The following is a 21,670-nucleotide window of genomic DNA, read 5'->3' on the forward strand; positions in this document are numbered from 1 at the left end:
GGCATCTTCAGTAAGGGAATCAGGAAGTGAAGCTTTGCTGCTTCACAACCTGGTCCCCTACTGCGCATGCGCGAGCCGCACTGTGCTTTATGGCTGGTCCCTGCTGTCTTCTGGGACCTGTGTGTCTCCCAGAAGACCATGCGGGGGGCCCATCAGTGTCGCTTATCCATGCCGCCTATTAGTGCCCACCAGTGCCACCTATCAGTGCCCATCAGTGCCACCCATCAGTGCACTGATAGGTGGCACTGCTAGGTTCCCTATATTAAAAGTCGGCACATGCAGTTTTTTTAGCTGCTGACTTTAATTATTTTGTGGGCGTGGCCTCCTCCTTTAACGACACACCAAACACAGGTTGCAAATACAGTACAGAAGTACAATGCGATCCGGTTGCAGTGCGTTTGCGATCCGGTTGCAGTGCATGCACTACTTTTGGTGCGGTGCAGCGCGATTTGAACCCATACAGGCCCACTCACACCAGAATTTCATGTATGTTTTCAGCGCCATTTTTAAAACGCACCACACTTGCACTGCGTTTGCCTGCACTGGATCACATGATACAGAAGTACCAATGCGATTCTGTTGCAGGGTATTTTCCAAAAGTAGTGCATGCACTAAGTTTGCTGCGGTGCAGTGCGGTTCGAGCCCATTCAAAATGAATAGGCTCAAATTGCACCGCACGGAACTGTATATAAATCGCACAGAAACGCACAGCGCGTTCCTGTGCGATTCCTAGTGTGAACCGGCCCTTATGACAGCGCTGAGAAGACCGGGGTACTTTCTGTTTCTTGTTATCAAGCCACCCAGAACTTCTACAATATCAGTCTTCTGAGTCTCCAAGACACCGCGCGGATGTACTGTATAGTATGGATGGAAATCGCATGCCTGTGATTACACAGGGAGGCGCGCCAGCCCACCTGCGACAGCTGTAGATTGACAGAAGCTCCTGTAGGGGGCATTACTATTAATACAGGGTGCTGACCATATCCTGAGACTTCACCCCCCCCCCCCCAGCTCAAAGGAAATTAAGGGCCAGGACAAGAGAGGGGGCAGAAGGGACAGCTGCCCTGGGCGCAGCAAACTTTTTTTTTTTTACGTACGTTCGAAAGATATTCATCATATGATCAAATTTGCTCATGAGAATTTTCACACAAATGTCCATGTGAACGTTCGTCCAGAAATCTAATAGCATATGGTCAAGGGCCGATAAGGGGGCGTTTGGATAAGTCCGCCCCCTGACTATAAACAAAAGGGGGTTCAGAGCAGCCGTGTGTAAGTGTATTGGAAGCTGCTGTAGTGAAAGGATAGGGAGATATTGGGGGCAGTTGGAAAACTCTGCAGTGGGGGGGGTCTTGTTTTCTGCCCCTGGATTCGCAGCTCTTCAATTAATCCAAAAGTCCTTATTCGGACTACTATCTGTTTCAGAAGCCACTGTGATTGTTAGCTCTTGGGGCAATTTTCACTTTGGGTCCTTTCACACGTTCGGACCGTTCGTCTGTTTTTTCATACGTCCGTTTACGGACTGCAATGCTTTCCAATGGGATAGCGTACGTTAGCGGATGAGCATCCGCTAACGTCCGTTAACATCCGTCTCCGTTAAGCTCAGTTTTTTTGAACGGAAGAAAACCCTATTTTTCTTCCGAAAAACGGATGTTAGCGGACGATCCGTTTAACATCCGATCCGCTAACATCCGTTTTTCATCAAAATATGTAATAAAAATAAAGTTCTAACAAAAAAAAAACGGATGAAAAAACGGATTGAAAAAGGGATGACAACTGATGAAAAACGGATGAAAAACTGATGAAAAACGGATGACAACTGATGAAAAACGGATGTAAAACAGATGTAAAACGAATCAACTGATGATAAAAAAACTGATCTAAAAAACGGTCCGCACGTGTGAAAGGACCCTTTTTCTTGCATGATTTCCTATTATTGGGGGCTTTTTTTCTGTAGGCAGGTAAAAGGATAAATTTGAATATTAAGCTAGTAAAAGTGGCTTCAACCTGGCGCCATCAAGGCCACTGCACCAACGCGTTTCCCCCCTGCCAACAGGACTTCGTCTTGGAGGTTTTTATAGGAGAGAATTTTTTCTTTTTCTGTAACTTTGGTTTGTGGTTTCCTTAAAAAAAAATGGACTTTTGTTTTGGGACAGGGGGAGGAGTGGAATTAAGGGGATTTTATTTCTTTTGGTAGTCTAATAGATCCTTAATGTCTCATTAAAGAGAACCCATCACTAGAAATATCCTATCGCATAGAGGGCTATTGGTCCTAGTCAGTGGCGGTGCGTCCATAGAGGGCGCAGGAGCGCCGCCCCCTTTCGCTCCTGCACCGCCACTGAAAACAATACATAGATTCATGCATTGCATGAATCTACAGTATGTATTGTCGCCGGCGCCGCTGCCGCCCACTATTCAGATGGCCGGCCCCCTGGTGAGCGCCGGCCATCTGAATAACGGTAGCTGGTTGGCTGTGGAAGTGTTTATCAGAGCCAACGGCTCTGATAGGCTTTCCGATTACAGCCTGAGGGCTGTAATCGGCTTCCAAAGAGTTAACCAGGGGACGCACGGGATGTGCGTTCCTTGGTTAACACTGACACGCATCTCAGCCAATCAGGTTCACCGGATCTGGTTACCGGTAGCCTGATTGGCTGAAGCGACATCGAGGGTGGGAGAAGACATCGAGGGATCGTGGAGGAGGATGGCTGACAGAGAAAGATATATGTCGGGTGGGGGGCAATCTGGCGGTATTTTGGGGCAATCTGGCGGCATTTTACGGGGGAAACTGGCGGCAATTGATGGGCACAGTGGCGACAAATGTAAGGTACACTTAAACCCTCCCAAAAAATTTGAGACCCCCCCCCTTGCATATATGAAAGTAACTGCTGGGGGTGCCTATGTATGAAAACGTTGATTGCACTACACGTTACATATGGCCGCCCACACTTGAATTTGCATAGTGAAATTTGGCACGCTCAATTTTAAGGCTTGATGTGTCGGGTATCTATGTATTTGGCACAACCTCATCTTTTATATTTTACCAAAAAATTGGGTATTTTTTAGACTGGGTAATTTTTAGACTGGGTAATTTTTAGACTGGGTCATTTTTAGATTGTGTCATTTTTTAGTTTGGGTCATTTTTAGATTGTGCAATTTTTAGACTGGGTCATTTTTAGACTGGGTAATTTTTAGATTGTGTAATTTTTTAGTTTGGGTCATTTTTAGATTGTGCAATTTTTAGACTGAAATTTTTTAGACTGGGTCATTTTTAGTTTGGGTCATTTTTAGATTGGGCAATTTTTAGATTGGGCAATTTTTAGACTGGGTCATTTTTAGACTGGGTCATTTTTAGATTGGGTCATTTTTAGACTGAATTTTGTTAGATTGGGTCATTTTTTAATTTGGGTCATTTTTAGACTGGGTCATTTTTAGACTGGGTCATTTTTTAGATTGGGTCATTTTTAGACTGAATTTTGTTAGATTGGGTCATTTTTTAAATTGGGTCATTTTTAGACTGGGTCATTTTTAGACTGGGTCATTTTTTAGATTGGGTCATTTTTAGATTGGGCAATTTTTAGATTGGGCAATTTTTAGATTGGGCAATTTTTAGATTGGGCAATTTTTAGATTGGGTCATTTTTAGACTGATTTTTTTTAGATTGGGTCATTTTTAGACTGGGTCATTTTTTAGATTGGGTCATTTTTAAAACTAACCTAAGTAAAATGTTCCTGAAAATTTGCACTAATTAAACCTTTGAGCTTAGCTTGTGTGACATAAAAAGTTGGAACTGCCACCATTTTATTCTCCGGAATAATTCTGTTTTCAGAAACATAAATTGTTTGGTAATTTTTAGATTGGGTCATTTTTAGACTGAAATTTTTTAGATTGGGTCATTTTTTAGATTGGGTCATATTAAGACTGGGTAATATTTAGACTGGGTAATATTTAGGGGTAGATCCACGTAGCGCGGGGCATTCCTCCGTCCGGCGTAGCGTATCTCTGATACGCTACGCCGCCGTAACTTACAGTTTTTTTTTTGTATCCTGATAGAATCTCCGCCGTAAGTTACGGCGGCGTAGCGTAACTTAGGCGGCGTAAGGCGCGCAATTCAAATGTATGTGATGGGGGCGTGTTTTATGTAAATACATCTTGACCCGACGACGTAAATTACGTTTTTTTTCAACTGCGCATGCGCCGTCCGTGGGGGTATCCCAGTGCGCATGCTCGAAAATTAAACCAGAACAAGCCAATGCTTACGGCGGTAACGTCATTCTACGCAAAGCCCTATTTGCGAACGACTTAAGCAAACGACGTAACATTTTCAAAATTCGACGCGGGAACGACGGCCATACTTAACATAGGATACGCCTCATATAGCAGGGGTAACTATACGCCGAAAAAAGCCTTACGAAAAAAAAACGACGGCCGGACGTACGTTCGTGGATCACCGTATCTAGCTAATTTGCATACTCAAAGCGGAATTTGACGGAAACGCCACCTAGCGGCCAGCGTAAATATGCACTTACGATCCGACGGCGTACTAAGACGTACGCCTGTCGGATCGATCCCTCATTCAGTCGTATCTTGTTTTGTGTATACAAAACAAAGATACGACGGGGGAACTTTGAAATTACGCGCCGTATCCATAATATGCCGGCGTAATTCGTTTGTGGATCTGGCCCTTAGACTGGGTAATTTTTAGACTGGGTCATTTTTAGACTGGGTCATTTTTAGATTGGGTCACTTTTAGATTCGGTCACTCTTAGATTCGGTCACTCTTAGATTGGGTCACTCTTAGATTGGGTCATTTTTAGATTGGATCACTTTTAGATTGGGTCATTTTTAGATTGGGTCATTTTTAGATTGGGTCATTTTTAGATTGGGTCACTTTTAGACTGGGTCACTCTTAGATTGGGTCACTCTTAGATTGGGTCATTTTTAGATTGGATCACTTTTAGACTGGGTCACTCTTAGATTGGGTCACTCTTAGATTGGGTCATTTTTAGATTGGATCACTTTTAGATTGGGTCATTTTTAGATTGGGTCATTTTTAGATCGGGTCACTTTTAGATTGGGTCACTTTTAGATCGGGTCATTTTTAAAACTAACCTAAGTAAAATGTTTCTGAAAATCTGCACTAATTAAACCTTTGAGCTTAGCTTGTGTGACATAAAAAGTTGGAACTGCCACCATTTTATTCTCCGGAATAATTCTGTTTTCAGAAACATAAATTGTTTGGGTTGTTTAACTAATATTCAGTAGAATATTTTTTCGAAAATTAAAAAATTCGGAAATTCAAAAAATTCATAAATTTGAAAATTCTGAATTTGTAGATTTTAAAAAATTTGAAAATTTGAAAATTCTAAAATTTGAAAGTTTGGAAATTTGAAAATGGCTTTAGGGGGGGGGGGCAACTCCACATTATTGGCTACATTTCTGAAATAGGATGCCCAACAAGCTCACACAGATGTGATGGTTCTGGACCTCTGGAGAACTTTATGGACTAGTAGAGGAGTGGAGATGACCGATCATTACAGTGTGATGTCAGCCAGGCCTGAAGAATTACAACTCACCCACTTTCCCAGCAAATCTCTTCTTTCTTCAAACACCTATGTAAATAGAAAAGTTCACAGCCGTAAATCACATCATTCAAAATCAGTGTAGAAAGAACTGAAATACACATAAAAGGAGCTGTTTTACCAGCCAAGTGATTTGTGATTTTCACCATCCACTTTGATGCGACTTGAATGCATAGAGTGTATTAAATAGTATTTCAGTCGCATGAAAGTCGCACTGCAAAGTTGCACCGAAAATCCTGCGACTTTGGAGTGGCACTCAAAACAACAGAACTCAGAACAGGGATGGTGGAGACCCCTCATAATAGGCAGAGTAGGGGGCAGATTCAGGTAGACATACGACGGGCGTATCAGTAGATACGCCGTCGTAAGTCCGAATCCCCGCCGTCTTATATTTAAAGCGGTGGTTCACCCTAAAAACTACATTTTTTTTTCCACTGCCCCCCCACATTACAATTCGATTAAGGCTCTTATTATTTTTTCCTGCTGTACATACCTTATTACAGCATATTCACCCGTGCATCCGGGTTGCGAGTCCCGCGGGAGTGGGCGTTCCTCACATGTGTTTGATCGACATTTTGCCCAAAAACGAGCTCCCCCCGTCACGTAAGCCGCGTCACGATTGGCGAAAGGAGCCGAACTGCGATGCGCATGCGCAGTATAGCGCCGACTCGCCGTTCGGCTCCTTTCGCCAACCGTGACGCGGCTTACGCGACAGGGGGAGCTCGTTTTTGGGCAAAACGTCAATCAAACACATGTGAGGAACGCCCACTCCCGCGGGACTCGCAACCCGGATGCACGGGTGAATATGCTGTACTAAGGTATGTACAGCAGCAAAAAAATATTAAGAGCCTTAATCGTGATGGAATGTGGGGGGCAGTGGAATAAAAAAAAGTTGTTTTTAAGGGGGAACCACCGCTTTAAGCATATTCTCAAGCTGAGATACGCTTAAATATTGCTAAGATACGACCGGCGTAAGTCTCCTACGCCGTCGTATCTTAACTGCATATTTACGCTGGCCGCTAGGGGCGTGTACGCTGATTTTAGCCTAGAGTATGTAAATCAGCTATATACGCCTATTCACGAACGTACGCCCGGCCGTCGCAGTACACATACGCCGTTTACGTAAGGCTTTTTCCGGCGTAAAGTTATCCCTGCTATATGAGGCGCAGCCAATGTTATGTATGGACGTTGGGCCAGCGTCGATTTTTCCGTTGATTATGTCGTTTGCGTAAGTCGTTTGCGAATAGGGCTGGACGTAATTTACGTTCACGTCGAAAGCATTGGCTTTTTGCGGGTTAATTTGGAGCATGTGCACTGGGATACTTTCACGGACGGCGCATGCGCCGTTCGTAAAAAGCGTAATTTACGTGGGGTCACGATGATTTTACATAAAACACGCCCACATCTTACACATTTGAATTAGGCGGGCTTACGCCGGTCAATTTACACTACGCCGCCGCAACTTACGGAGCAAGTGCTTTGTGAATAATGCACTTGCCTGTTAAAGTTGCGGAGGCATAGCGTAAATAGGATACGCTACGCCCGCACAGAGTTACGCGCTCCCTACCTGAATCTGCCCCTAGGTGTACAGACGAGACATGTGCACTGCCGAAAAATTCGTTATTTTTTTTCGTTTCATTCGCTTTTTTGCTTTTTTTCGGAAATTCTAAGAGCCGGTTCACACTGGGGCGACTCGTCAGGCGGCTCAGCCGCCTGACGAGTCGCGTCCCATTCAATGCAATGGAACCGTTCTAATAGGAGCTCCGCAAGTCGCTCCAACTTAGAAAAAGGTTCCTGTACGACTTTGGGGGCTATACAGAAGTCGTATTGCAGGTCGTCTCTGAAGTCGTGCCGCTGAAGTGTGAACCGGCTCTAAAAATTCTGAAAATGGAAATTTTTCATTTCCCCCGAATTGTAGATTTCCGAATTTTGCAATTTCACATTTTTGAATCTCAAATTTTCGAATTTTTTAATTTTCTAATTTTCGAATTTTTTAATTTTCTAATTTTCAAAAGTCAGAATTCACGAAATTTGAAAATTCGGAAATACGAAAATTCGGAAGTTCAAAAATTCGGAAACTTGAAATTTTAAAAATACGAAAATTCTGAAATTCAACATTTCGGAAATTCGACATTTCGGAAATCCGAAAATTCGGAAATTGAAAAATTCGGAAATACGAAAATTCGGAATTAAATAATTTCTCAAAATTCATTAAAAAACGAGTTCGAAACTAAACAAATTGCACATGTCTAGTACAGACCAGGGAACTCAGCACAGGGATGGTGGGAACCCCTCATAATGGGCACAGCAGGTGTACAGACCTGGGAACTCAGCACAGGGATGGTGGGAACCCCTCATAATGGGCACAGCAGGTGTACAGACCTGGGAACTCAGCACAGGGATGGTGGGAACCCCTCATAATGGGCACAGCAGGTGTACAGACCTGGGAACTCAGCACAGGGATGGTGGGAACACCTCATAATGGGCAGAGCAGGTGTACAGACCTGGGAACTCAGCACAGGGATGGTGGGAACCCATCATAATGGGCACTGCAGGTGTACAGACCAGGGAACTCAGCACAGGGATGGTGGGAACCCCTCATAATGGGCACACGTGGTGTACAGACCAGGGAACTCAGCACAGGGATGGTGGGAACCCCTCATAATGGGCACAGCAGGTGTACAGACATGGGAACTCAGCACAGGGATGGTGGGAACCCCTCATAATGGGCACAGCAGGTGTACAGACCCAGGAACTCCGCACAGGGATGGTGGGAACCCCTCATAATGGGCACAGCAGGTGTACAGACCCAGGAACTCAGCACAGGGATGGTGGGAACCCCTCATAATGGGCACTGCGGGTGTACAGACCAGGGAACTCAGCACAGGGATGGTGGGAACCCCTCATAATGGGCACAGCAGGTGTACAGACCCAGGAACTCAGCACAGGGATGGTGGGAACCCCTCATAATGGGCACTGCGGGTGTACAGACCAGGGAACTCAGCACATGGATGGTGGGAACCCCTCATAATGGGCACACGTGGTGTACAGACCTGGGCAGTTAAGCGTTTTACCTCTCCAGCTTCTACCCACATCTAATTGTTATGATGTAATATATATGACGCCCCGTCACCTTGTCATTCATGAGCGGATTGTTGAGCGGCGTCCATGTGCTCATTTTTGTTTGGAGTTTCGCTCCTTCTGCATTCTTGGGTGGAGCGAACGCCATTCTCCCCGAATTCTGAAATAAATAGAAATCCTGCGTCATTGGTCCACCTGTATAGCGCTGGGTACATATTTGCGGAGTGTACTCGCGCGTGCAGACTCAGCCGTTTACACAAAGTTTCCTTCACACAGAAATAGAGTTTCTTGTTTTTTTTCCTGGTCACTCCTGAGTGCGTTTCAGGCTCGTACGCGTTGTGATCCGGTCGCGGTCATTTGTCACCGCTGACATGTTTGGACAAATTATGACACGGGGGCTTATAGATTTAATCAGCTTATGTTTGGGGGAATTTTTTTTTTTCAACATTTGTAAATGTCTTGTGGAGAGGAGCCCCGAGGGGGGAAAGAGGAGCTGTGCAAGGCAAATACGTGAAATCCTCGCTGACGGAAAGCAGTGACAGCGACTGAAAAACACGCGGTGCGCACACGAGTGTCTCTATTCTAATGGGGGAGGGGCGCATTATTCAAAAATGAAGGAAACATTAAAGAAGAACTCCTGACTTTTCTCTTCTTTTATATTGCACAGCAGTGGCGGCTGGTGCTCAACATTTTTTGGGGGGGCGCAAACAAACTGAAAAAAAAAAAAAATCGAGCGCAGCCACTATGCCCATCAATTGCAGCCACTGTGCCCATCAATTGCAGCCACTGTGCCCATCAAACGCAGCCACTGGGCCCATCAAGCGCAGCCACTATGCCATCAAACGCAGCCACTGTGCCCATCAAGCGCACCACTGTGCCATCAAACGCAGCCACTGTGCCCATCAAGCGCAGCCACTGTGCCCATCAAGCGCAGCCACTATGCCATCAAACGCAGCCACTGTGCCCATCAAGCGCACCACTGTGCCATCAAACGCAGCCACTGTGCCCATCAAGCGCACCACTGTGCCCATCAAGCGCAGCCACTGTGCCCATCAAGCGCAGCCACTGTGCCATCAAACGCATCCTCTGTGCCATCAAACGCATCCACTGTGCCATCAAACACAGCCACTGTGCCCATCAAGCACAGCCACTGTGCCCATCAAACGCAGCCACCGTGCCCATTAAGCGCAGCCACCGTGCCATCAAACGCAGCCACCGTGCCCATCAAGCGCAGCCACCGTGCCATCAAACGCAGCCACCGTGCCCATCAAACGCTGCCACTGTGCCCATCAAGAGCAGCCACTGAGCCCATCAAACACAGCCACCGTGCCCATCAAACGCAAGCCACCGTGCCCATCAAACGCAGCCACCGTGCCCATCAAACGCAGCCACCGTGCCCATAAAGCGCAGTCATTGTGCCCATCATGTGCAGTCACTGTGCCTTTAAAAAAATCTACTGTACCCATCAATTGCTGCTAGTGTGCCTATTAATTGCTGCCAGTGTGCCCATCAATTGCAGCTACTGTGCCCCATCAAATATGGCCAGTGTACATCACTTGGCACTTACCTGTCTCGCAGCGGGTCATGGTGGGTCCTCCACATCCATGCTCCTCGATGTCTTCTCCCGTCCTCTCTATCAGGCGTCCAAACACAGCGTCTGTTCCAGCCAATCAGGTGACAGGTAACAGACCCGAGCAACTTGATTTTCTGAGAAGCGTGTCAGTGTTAGGAAAGCGATTTATTCGCTTTCCTAAGCATGGCACCCGCTGTTCACCATTTTGGACGCCTATTAGAGCCTACGGCTCTAATCAGGTATTCCAAAAAAAAAAACAATGCCATGCAATGCATGAATCTATCTATGGTGAGAGAGAGGTGGCAGGAAAGAGGGGGCGGCGCCCGTGAGCCCCTATGGACGCATCGCCACTGTTGCACAGTTGTACAGTGTCCTCTCCTGGACTGAAATGGCTTACTCTGATTTCACTGCACGCTGTGAGCTTCTCACAGTGTGCATCAGAAGCTGCAGCAAGTCAGAGCCCGCCTCATTTCCTGGCTGGTGGACGCCCAGCGTTATCTAGCTCGTTCCTTCCCAGCCTGACTGTCCCTGGCCCACCCTCTTTATTCATTGGATTTCAGTTCTTTCAGCTTTAACCACTTGCTGACCGCTGCATGCCGTTATACGTCGGCACAAGGGCAGCGGTGGACAAATGGGCGTACCTGTACATCCCCTTAAATTTGCCGCGCGGTGCACCCCCACTGCATACTCAGTGACCGTGTCTGCGGGCCACCCAAACTCGATGTTTGCCAGCGGCCTGCGAGAGGCATTTCCCTGTTCTGCCTAGTGACATGACAGGGATCTACTGCTCCCTGTCATCGGGAGCAGTGATCAGTGTCGTGCCAGTGGTAGCCCAGCCCCCCACAGTTAGAATCACTCCCTAGGACACACTTAACCCCTTTATCGCCCCCTAGTGTTTAACCCCTTCCCTGCCCGTGTCATTTACACAGTAATCAGTGCATTTTTATAGCACTATTCGCTGTATAAATGACAATGGTCCCAAAATAGTGTCAAAAGTATCCGATGTGTCCGCCATAATGACGCAGTCCCAATAAAAATCGCTGATCGCCGCCATTACTAGAAAACAAAATCATAAAAATGCCATAAATCTATCCCCTATTTTGTAGACTCTTGGGGCCAGATTCACAAAAGAGATACGACGGCGTATCTCCTGATACGCCGTCGTATCTCTGAGATACGATTGTCGTATCTATGCGCCTGATTCATAGAATCAGGTTACGCATAGATAGCCCTAAGATCCGACAGGTGTAACTTGTGTTACACCGTCGGATCTTAGGCTGCAATTCTAGACCGGCCGATAGGTGGCGATTCCATTGCGGTCGGCGTAGAATATGCAAATGACTAGTTACGCCGATTCACGAACTTCCGCTTTGCCCGTCGATCTAAATTTACGTTGTTTCCGTAGAGATGCGTCGCGTAAAACTAAGCATGCCCTCTAGGTGGTCTAACCAATGTTAAGTATGGCCGTCGTTCCCGCGTCGAATTTTTAAATTTCACGTCGTTTGCGTAAGTCGTCCGTGAATGGCGCTGGACGCCATTTACGTTAACGTCGAAACCAATGACGTCCTTGCGACGTCATTTAGCGCAATGCACGTCGGGAAATTTTAGGGACGGAGCATGCGCAGTACGTTCGGCGGGAACGCGCCTAATTTAAATGGTCCCCGCCCCATTTGAATTAGGCGGGCTTTCGCCGGGCGGATTTATGCTACGCCGCCGCAAGTTTACAGGTAAGTGCTTTGTGAATCAAGCACTTACGCTGTAAACTTGCGGCGGTGTAACGTAAATGGGATACGTTACGCCGCCGCAGCGTAACGCAATTGTATGTGAATCTGGCCCTATAATTTTTACGCAAACCAATCAATATACACTTATTGCGTTTCTTTTTACCAAAAAAATATGTAGAAGAATACGTATCGGCCTAAACTGAGCAAAATGTTTTTTATATATAATTTTTGGGGATATTTATTATAGCAAAAAGTAAAAAAATTGCTTTTTTTTCAAACTTGGCGTTTTTTTTTTTTGTTTATAGCGCAAAAAATGAAAACCGCAGAGGTGATAAAATACCACCAAAAGAAAGCTCTATTTGTGGGAAAAAAAGGACGCCAATTTTGTTTGGGTGCCACGTCGCACGACCGCGCAATTGTCAGTTAAAGCGATGCGTGCTCGACGTTAGCCGGCAGAACGGGGAACTTTCTATGTAAACAAGGCGATTCCCCACTCTGTCAGATCACATGACAGAGATCTATTGTTCCCAGTGATCGCGAGCAGTGATCTCTGTCATGTCCCTGGTAGCTCACCCCCCCCCCCCCTAAAGATAGAACACACCTAGGGAACACAATTAACCCCCTGATTGCCCCCTAGTGTTAACTCCTTCCCTGCCAGTGTCATTTTTACTTTGATCAGTGCATTTTTTATAGCACTGATCAATGTAATAATGTCACTGGTCCCCCAAAAAGTGTCATTTTGTCAGAGGGTCAGATTTGTCCACCACAATGTCACAGTCCCGCTTAAAATCGCAGATCGCCGCCGTTACCAGTAAAAACAATAAAAAAAATAAATAAAAGTCCCTAAATCTATCCCGTAGTTTGTAGACGTGATAACTTGTGCGCAAACCAATCAATATACGCATATTGCGTTTTTTTTTGTTTTTTGTACCAGAAATATGTAAGAATATATATCGACCTAAACTGATGAATACTTTTTTTATTTATTTTTTGGATATGCATTATAGCAAAAAGTTTTGTTTTTTTAAATTGTCAATGTTCTTTTGTTTATAGCGCAAAAAATAAAAACCGCAGAGGTGATCAAATACCACCAAAAGAAAGCTCTATTTGTGGGGAAAAAGGACGCCAATTTTGTTTGAGTACAGCGTTGTACGACCGCGCAATTGTCAGTTAAAGTGACGTAGTGCCGTATCGCAAAAAATGGCTCGGTCATTAAGGAGGCATATCCTTCCGGGGCTGAAGTGGTTAATACAAAGTTCTACCTATGTAAAGTATGAAAAATTGAAGAGTGAATGGTGGAGCTCCAAGCGTTGTGGCTGTTCCATGTTATCTGATGAAGGGTGAGTGTTGGTGCCCAAAGTGTGTTGGCTGCTCCATGTTATCTGATGAAGGGTGAGTGTTGGTGCCTAAAGTGTGTTGCTTGTTCCATGTGGTCTGATGAAGGGTGAGTGTTGGTGCCTAAAGTGTGTTGCTTGTTCCATGTGGTCTGATGAAGGGTGAGTGTTGGTGCCTAAAGTGTGTTGCTTGTTCCATGTGGTCTGATGAAGGGTGAGTGTTGGTGCCCAAAGTATGTTGGCTACTCTATGTTGTCAAATGAAAGGTGAGTGTTTGTGCCTCACAACATATTGGTTGTTCCATGTGGTCTGATGAAGGGTGAGTGTTGGTGCCCAAAGTATGTCAGCTGTTCCATGTTGTCTAAAGAAGAGTGGGTGTTGGTGCCCAAAGTGTGTTGGCTGTTCCATGTTATCTGATGAAGGGTGAGTGTTGGTGCCCAATGTGTGTTGGCTGTTCCGTGTTATCTGATGAAGGGTGAGTGTTGGTGCCAAATGTGTGTTGGCTGTTCCATGTTATCTGATGAAGGGTGAGTGTTGGTGCCCAAAGTGTGTTGGCTGTTCCATGTTATCTGATGAAGGGTGAGTGTTGGTGCCCAAATTGTGTTGGCTGTTCTGTGTTATCTGATGAAGGGTGAGTGTTGGTGCCCAAAGTGTGTTGGCTGTTCTGTGTTATCTGATGAAGGGTGAGTGTTGGTGCCCAAAGTGTGTTGACTATTCCATGCTGTCTAATGAAAGGTGAGTGCTTGTGCCTCAAAACATATTGGTTGTTCCATGTTGTCTGATGAAGGGTGAGTGTTTGTGCCCAATGTTTGTTGGCTGTTCCATATTGTCTGATGAGGGTGAGTGTTGGCTGTTACATGTTGCCTGATGAAGGGTGAGTGTTGGTGCCCAAAGTGTGTTGGCTGTTCCATGTTGTCTGACAAAGGGTGAGTGTTGGTGCCCAAAGTGTGTTGACTATTTTATTCTGTCTGATGAAGGGTGAGTGTTGGTGCCCAAAATGTGTTGGCTGTTCCATGTTGCCTGATGAAGGGTGAGTGTGAATCTCTTGAAACATATTAGTTGTTCCATGTTGTCTGACGAGGGGTGTGTGTTGGTGTCCCCCGAAAAGTGTTGGCTGTTCCATTTACTCTGATGAAGTGTGAATTTTGGCTGTTCCATGTTGTCTGATGAAGGGTCACTATTGGTGCCCTGAAATGTTTTCCTTAAATGCTAATGTGTATAAAGAGTTTGGACTGGACCCAAAGTGTCAATATTTTGTGTGGCCGCCATTATTTTCCAGCACTGCCTTAACCCTCTTGGGCATGGAGGTCACCAGAGATTCACAGGTTGCCACTGGAGTCCTCTTCCACTCCTCCATGATGACATCACAGAGCTGGTGGATGTTAGAGACCTTGCGCTCCTCCACCTTCTATTTGAGGAGCCACACAGATGATCAGTAGGGTTTAGGTCTGGAGACACGCTTGGCCAGTCCATCACCTTTACCCTCAGCTTCTTTAGCAAGGCAGTGGTCGCCTTGGAGGTGTGTTTGGGGTCGTTATCATGTTGGAATACTACCCTGCAGTCCAGTCTCTGAAGGGAGGGGACCATGCTCTGCTTCAGTATGTCACAGTACATGTTGGCATTCATGGTTCCCTCAATGATCTGTAGCTCCCCAGTGCCGGCAGCACTCATGCAGCCCCAGACCATGACACTCCCACCACCATGCTTGGCTACGGGCAAGACACACTTGTCTTTGTACTCCTCACCTGGTTGCCGCCACACACGCCTGACACCATCTGACACCAAATACGTTTATCTTGGTCTCATCAGACCACAGGACATGGTTCCAGGAATCCATGTCCTTAGTCTGCTTGTCTTCAGCAAACTGTTGGTAGGCTTTCTTGTGCATCATCTTTAGAAGAGGCTTCCTTCTGGGACGACCAATTTGATGCAGTGTGCGGCGTATGGTCTGAGAACTGACAGGCTGACCCCCCACCCATTCAACCTCTGCAGCAATGCTGGCAGCACTCATACGTCTATTTCCCAAAGACAACCTCTGGATATGACGCTGAGCACGTGACCTCAAGATCTTTGGTGGACCATGGTGAGGCCTGTTCTGAGTGGAACCCGTCCTGTTATACCGCTGTATGGTCTTGGCCACCGTGCTGCAGCTCAGTTTCAGGGTCTTGGCAATCTTCTTATAACCTAGGCCAGTGATGGTGAACCTTGGCTCCCCAGATGTTTTGGAACTACATTTCCCATGATGCTCAGTGCACTCTGCAGTGTAGTGGAGCATCATGGGAGATGTAGTTCCAAAACATCTGGTGTGCCAAAGTTCACCATCTTTATGTAGAGCAACAATTCTCCTTTTCAGATCCTCAGAGAGTTGATGTTGAACTTCCAGTGACCAGTATGAGAGAGTGAGAGCGATAACACCAAATGTAACACACCTGCTCCCCATTCACACCTGACACCTGACTAACGAGTCACATGACACCGGGGAGGGAAAATGGCTAATTGGGCCCAATTTGGACATTTTCACTTAGGGGTGTACCCACTTTTGTTGCCAGCGGTTTAGACATTAATGGCTGTGTGTTGAGTTATTTTGAGGGGACCGGAAATGTACTGTACACTGTTATACAAGCTGTACACTCACTACACAACATTGTACATACAAAGTGTCATTTCTTCAGTGTTGTCACATGGAAAGAGAGAAGAAAATATTTACAGAAATGTGAGGGGTGTACTGACTTTTGTCATATATGGTACAATGTAACAATGTTGGGGGGTCTGTAGTATACAGTGTAATGTCAGTGTCTGTATTATACAATGTAACAATGTTGGGATCAGTATTGTATACAATGTAGCAACATTGGGGGGGTCTGTATAATATACAATGTAACAATGTGGGGGGGGGGAGGGGTCAGTATGATATACAATGTAACAATGTTGGGGGAGGGGTCAGTGTGATATACAATGTAACAATGTCAGGGGGAGGGGTCAGTATGATATACAATGTAACAATGTGGGGGGGGAGGGGTCAGTGTGATATACAATGTAACAATGTGGGGGGGGAGGGGTCAGTATGATATACAATGTAACAATGTCAGGGGGAGGGGTCAGTATGATATACAATGTAACAATGTGGGGGGGGGGAGGGGTCAGTATTATATACAATGTAACAATGTCAGGGGGTGGGGTCAGTATAATATACAATGTAACAATTTTGGGGTCAGTATAATATACAATGTAACAATGTTAGGGTCTGTAGTATACAATGTAACAATGTTGGGATCAGTATTGTATACAATGTAGCAACATTGGGGGGGTCAGTATAATATACAATGTAACAATGTCAGGGGGAGGGGGTCAGTATAATATACAATGTAACAATGTCAGGGGGAGGGGGTCAGTATAATATACAATGTAACAATTTTGGGGTCAGTATAATATACAATGTAACAATTTTGGGGTCAGTATAATATACAATGTAACAATGTGGGGGGAGGGGTCAGTATAATATACAATGTAACAATGTCAGGGGGAGGGGTCAGTATAATATACAATGTAACAATGTCAGGGGGAGGGGTCAGTATAATATACAATGTAACAATGTCAGGGGGAGGGGGTCAGTATAATATACAATGTAACAATGTGGGGGGAGGGGTCAGTATAATATACAATGTAACAATGTCAGGGGGAGGGGTCAGTATAATATACAATGTAACAATGTCAGGGGGAGGGGTCAGTATAATATACAATGTAACAATGTCAGGGGGAGGGGTCAGTATAATATACAATGTAACAATGTCAGGGGGAGGGGTCAGTATAATATACAATGTAACAATATAGGGGTCTCGGTATTACCTGGCTGGCAGAGGTCTCGGGTGGTGAGGACAGTCAGTCGGGCACAGGAGCTCCCTCGTTTCTATAGCAACCAGCCCGCTTGGTCTTCCTGCCAATCAACCGGAGGGCGGATCCCCTTCACCACGCCCCCTTTCCCCGCAAAGGTTACCACGGTAACGATGACTTGCGCTAGCCATTGGAGGGAGACCGCCGCGCCAAGGGCGTGGATTATGTTCGTATATTGAATGAGCGGGCGGGGTTTCCAAGGTGGGTGGGGCCTGCTGGGTGTGTTTGTACCGGGAAAGCGGCGTGGCCGGTAATTTATTTTCGCTGGTAACACAGGGAGGGGCGTGGACTCTTGGTGGGAGGTTCCTTCGGTCTGCAGGAGGAAGGCGTTCTCCTCTGACAGCTTGGGCGTGGTTTCACCTGTCGGTGGGGCCGGTAGAGGGCGCGGATAGCTGGCGCTTTGATGAGATGAGGCGTGGTGATGAAGAATGATGAGAGGCGTGTTCTATCTCGGAGAGGGGGAGTGTCCTGTGTGTGTGAGTGCCCCCAGCAGTGAGAGCGGAGAGCTCAGAGAGGACACTTCTCCCGGAGAGGAGGTGAGTGATAGAGAGAGAACACACATCACACACCGTACATAGACATCTGTCATTGGAGGATTAGCATTACATATAATGTCATACAATATGGGATCGTTCTCATGGCGGGGTATTGTGATTGTATGATTCTGGTTGTAGTGCCGTGTGTTATTATTATGGTGTTATTATGGTAATATACTATTACTATCTATCATATGATCACTAGATTGTACTGAACCCTGGATATAATATGTATGTATGTGTGCTACTATGTCGTGTATTATTATGATTAAATTACTATATAGTGTAGTGTTTTATTTATTTTAATTTTTTTTTTGCGTTTTTATATTTTTATGCAGTAGTATTATGCTGGTATTACTATATATTATTACTATATGGTACTAAATCCTGTATATTATGGTGTATTCGTCGTTATGATGGTGTTATATGGTATTTTCTATATGTTGTGTTATTTTGATTGCATTACTCTATGGTGTAGTATTATGGCTGTATCAGTATATGGTGTAGTGTTATGTTGTATCAGTCTATGGTGTAGTATTATGGTTGTTGTATTCTATGGTGTAGTATTATGGTTGTATTGGTCTATGGTGTAGTATTATGGTTGTATTGGTCTATGGTGTAGTATTATGGTTGTTGTATTCTATGGTGTAGTATTATGGTTGTATTGGTCTATGGTGTAGTATTATGGTTGTATTGGTCTATGGTGTAGTATTATGGTTGTATTGGTCTATGGTGTAGTATTATGGTTGTATTAGTCTATGGTGTAGTATTATGGTTGTATCGGTCTATGGTGTAGTATTAGTATGGTGTGGTATTATGGTTGTATCAGTATATGGTGTAGTATTATGGTTGTATCAGTATATGGTGTAGTATTATGGTTGTATTAGTCTATGGTGTAGTATTATGGTTGTATTGGTCTATGGTGTAGTATTATGGTTGTATTGGTCTATGGTGTAGTATTATGGTTGTATTGGTCTATGGTGTAGTATTATGGTTGTATCGGTCTATGGTGTAGTATTAGTATGGTGTAGTATTATGGTTGTATCGGTCTATGGTGTAGTATTAGTATGGTGTGGTATTATGGTTGTATCAGTATATGGTGTAGTATTATGGTTGTATCGGTCTATGGTGTAGTATTAGTATGGTGTGGTATTATGGTTGTATCAGTATATGGTGTAGTATTATGGTTGTATTAGTCTATGGTGTAGTATTATGGTTGTATTGGTCTATGGTGTAGTATTATGGTTGTATTGGTCTATGGTGTAGTATTAGTATGGTGTAGTGTTATGGTTGTATTAGTCTATGGTGTGGTATTATGGTTTCTATGCAGTAGTAGTGTGGTTACATGTTGTGGTGTAGTGTTATGAGGGTGTTATTATATGCTGTGTATTATGTGTGACTGACAGGGTAGGGTACAGTTGTATTCTGTGGTGTAGAATTATGATTGTTTTACTATATGGTGTATTATTAATATATTACTATTTATGTATTATTCAGTACAGTGGTTGCAGTATGTGTTGTAGTATTATGATGGTGTTATCACATTCTGACTAATACTGTATATGTTTGTGTTTAATGCTGTGGTATCAATTTGCATGGGGAGTAGTATTATGAGTGTTGTATGATTGCTTTATTGTATGCTGTATTAGGATTGTAGTCTGCTAGGTTGTGTTATTAGGTTTTGTAGTACTATTTTCTGTAGCAGTGGTGTTGCATTACTATATGTTGTAGTGTTATGACAGTTTTATTGCATGCTGTGTCTGCTATGTTGTTTTTACTGTGTAGGGTACAGTTGTATTGTTGTATGGTGTAGTACTATGATTGGAGGACTGTGTGGTGTAGTACTATGATTGGAGGACTGTGTGGTATAGTACTATGATTGGAGGACTGTGTGGTATAATAGTACTATGATTGGAGGACTGTGTGGTATAATAGTACTATGATTGGAGGACTGTGTGGTATAGTACTATGATTGGAGGACTGTGTGGTGTAGTACTATGATTGGAGGACTGTGTGGTATAGTACTATGATTGGAGGACTGTGTGGTATAGTACTATGATTGGAGGACTGTGTGGTATAATAGTACTATGATTGGAGGACTGTGTGGTATAATAGTACTATGATTGGAGGACTGTGTGGTATAGTACTATGATTGGAGGACTGTGTGGTATAATAGTACTATGATTGGAGGACTGTGTGGTATAATAGTACTATGATTGGAGGACTGTGTGGTATAGTACTATGATTGGAGGACTGTGTGGTATAGTACTATGATTGGAGGACTGTGTGGTATAGTGGTACTATGATTGGAGGACTGTGTGGGTTAGTACTATGATTGGAGGACTGTGTGGTATAGTACTATGATTGGTGGACTGTGTGGTATAATAGTACTATGATTGGAGGACTGTGTGGTATAATAGTACTATGATTGGAGGACTGTGTGGTGTAGTACTATGATTGGAGGACTGTGTGGTGTAGTACTATGATTGGAGGACTGTGTGGTATAATAGTACTATGATTGGAGGACTGTGTGGTGTAGTACTATGATTGGAGGACTGTGCGGTATAGTACTATGATTGGAGGACTGTGTGGTATAGTACTATGATTGGAGGACTGTGTGGTGTAGTACTATGATTGGAGGACTGTGCGGTATAGTACTATGATTGGAGGACTGTGCGGTATAGTACTATGATTGGAGGACTGTGTGGTATAGTACTATGATTGGAGGACTGTGTGGTGTAGTACTATGATTGGAGGACTGTGTGGTATAGTACTATGATTGGAGGACTGTGTGGTGTAGTACTATGATTGGAGGACTGTGTGGTATATTAGTACTATGATTGGAGGACTGTGTGGTGTAGTACTATGATTGGAGGACTGTGTGGTGTAGTACTATGATTGGAGGACTGTGTGGTGTAGTACTATGATTGGAGGACTGTGTGGTATATTAGTACTATGATTGGAGGACTGTGTGGTATAGTACTATGATTGTATTATGAGGACTAACTTTATTGTAAGCTGTCGCAGTTTGTATTGCTTGTGCTGTAGTACTATGGGTGTAATATTGTATGCTGTAGTATTATCTTTGTGTGACTGTTTATTCTTCTTTATGTTGTCAGAATTGCTACCTTTTGAGGCTCTTCTGTGTGTGTGTATAATATATAAATATTATATTATATTATTGTTATACATAGTTATCTATGCTGTACTTGGATGCCGGTCTTTGTCATGTCAGGGACTACGTGTTCCATACATGGATGTATGAAGACCCCATGAATAATTGAGCGGTAATCAGTGCGTCTCATTGCGGTGTGTGCGCCCATTGTGATGGTAATGAGAGCGGAGGAAGGGAGGTGTACAATGGATGGAAGGGATGCTCAGCACAGACCAGGCCTTCTCCTATAACGCTCCTTCATACTCCATGACATAAAGCAGGTTGTGCTCTGTATGTTCTCCTTCCTGTGGCTCCGTCTCCAGGATTTCCATCTGCCCATGTGCTCTGCTCATCCCTTGTATCCATGTGGGTGAGGCCTGGTACCCACACCGCTCCTCTATGAGACATCCTGAGAAGCGTCCATGCCCGTCCTTCCAGGTCACAGGACATGACGGAACCATTAGGCTGCTCAATGGCATTTTACATGATTAGACCGGATTACAGGGCTGGGTGGGATTGCAGGCCTGGAGAATCTAGCAACAATGTATCTCAATGCTTCTGCCAACACTGGATACAAAATATCTTGTCCTCAATAAATCCAAAACATATTGTCCTCAATAGATCCAAAATATTTTGTCTTTAAAATATTTTATCCTCAAATTTTTTTGTCCTTAATGGATCCAAAATATTTTATCCTCAATAGATCTAAAATATTTTGTCCTCAGTAGATCTAAAATATTTTATCCTCAATAGATCTAAAATATTTTGTCCTCAGTAGATCTAAAATATTTTATCCTCAAT

General features: G+C 44.5%; 2 protein-coding genes across 5 annotated transcripts in view; one reads left to right on the forward strand and one right to left on the reverse strand.

Moving 5' to 3' along the window:
• The window catches only part of FBXO16 (F-box protein 16), a 61,392-nt gene extending 44,149 nt beyond the window's left edge, over positions 1–17,243 (reverse strand). For 2 of the 3 annotated variants that reach the window (XM_040348127.1, XM_040348126.1), the window contains exons 1-3: positions 17,135–17,243; positions 8,710–8,817; positions 5,571–5,606 (exon numbers count right to left, since the gene is read on the reverse strand). In XM_040348127.1, coding sequence (XP_040204061.1) covers positions 5,571–5,606; positions 8,710–8,805 — 132 coding nt within the window. In that variant the 5' untranslated portion in view covers positions 8,806–8,817; positions 17,135–17,243. The remainder of the gene's footprint in view (positions 1–5,570; positions 5,607–8,709; positions 8,818–17,134) is intronic. The other variant, XM_040348128.1, reaches the window with a different exon arrangement.
• A 376-nt stretch (positions 17,244–17,619) lies between these two features.
• The window catches only part of FZD3 (frizzled class receptor 3), a 124,058-nt gene continuing 120,007 nt past the window's right edge, over positions 17,620–21,670 (forward strand). For both annotated transcript variants that reach the window (XM_040348129.1, XM_040348130.1), the window contains exon 1: positions 17,620–17,715. The gene's annotated coding sequence lies outside the window, so the exon portion shown is untranslated. The remainder of the gene's footprint in view (positions 17,716–21,670) is intronic.

The sequence above is a fragment of the Rana temporaria genome, chromosome 4 (assembly GCF_905171775.1).
Source record: "Rana temporaria chromosome 4, aRanTem1.1, whole genome shotgun sequence".
In the NCBI taxonomy this organism is placed as follows: domain Eukaryota; kingdom Metazoa; phylum Chordata; class Amphibia; order Anura; family Ranidae; genus Rana; species Rana temporaria.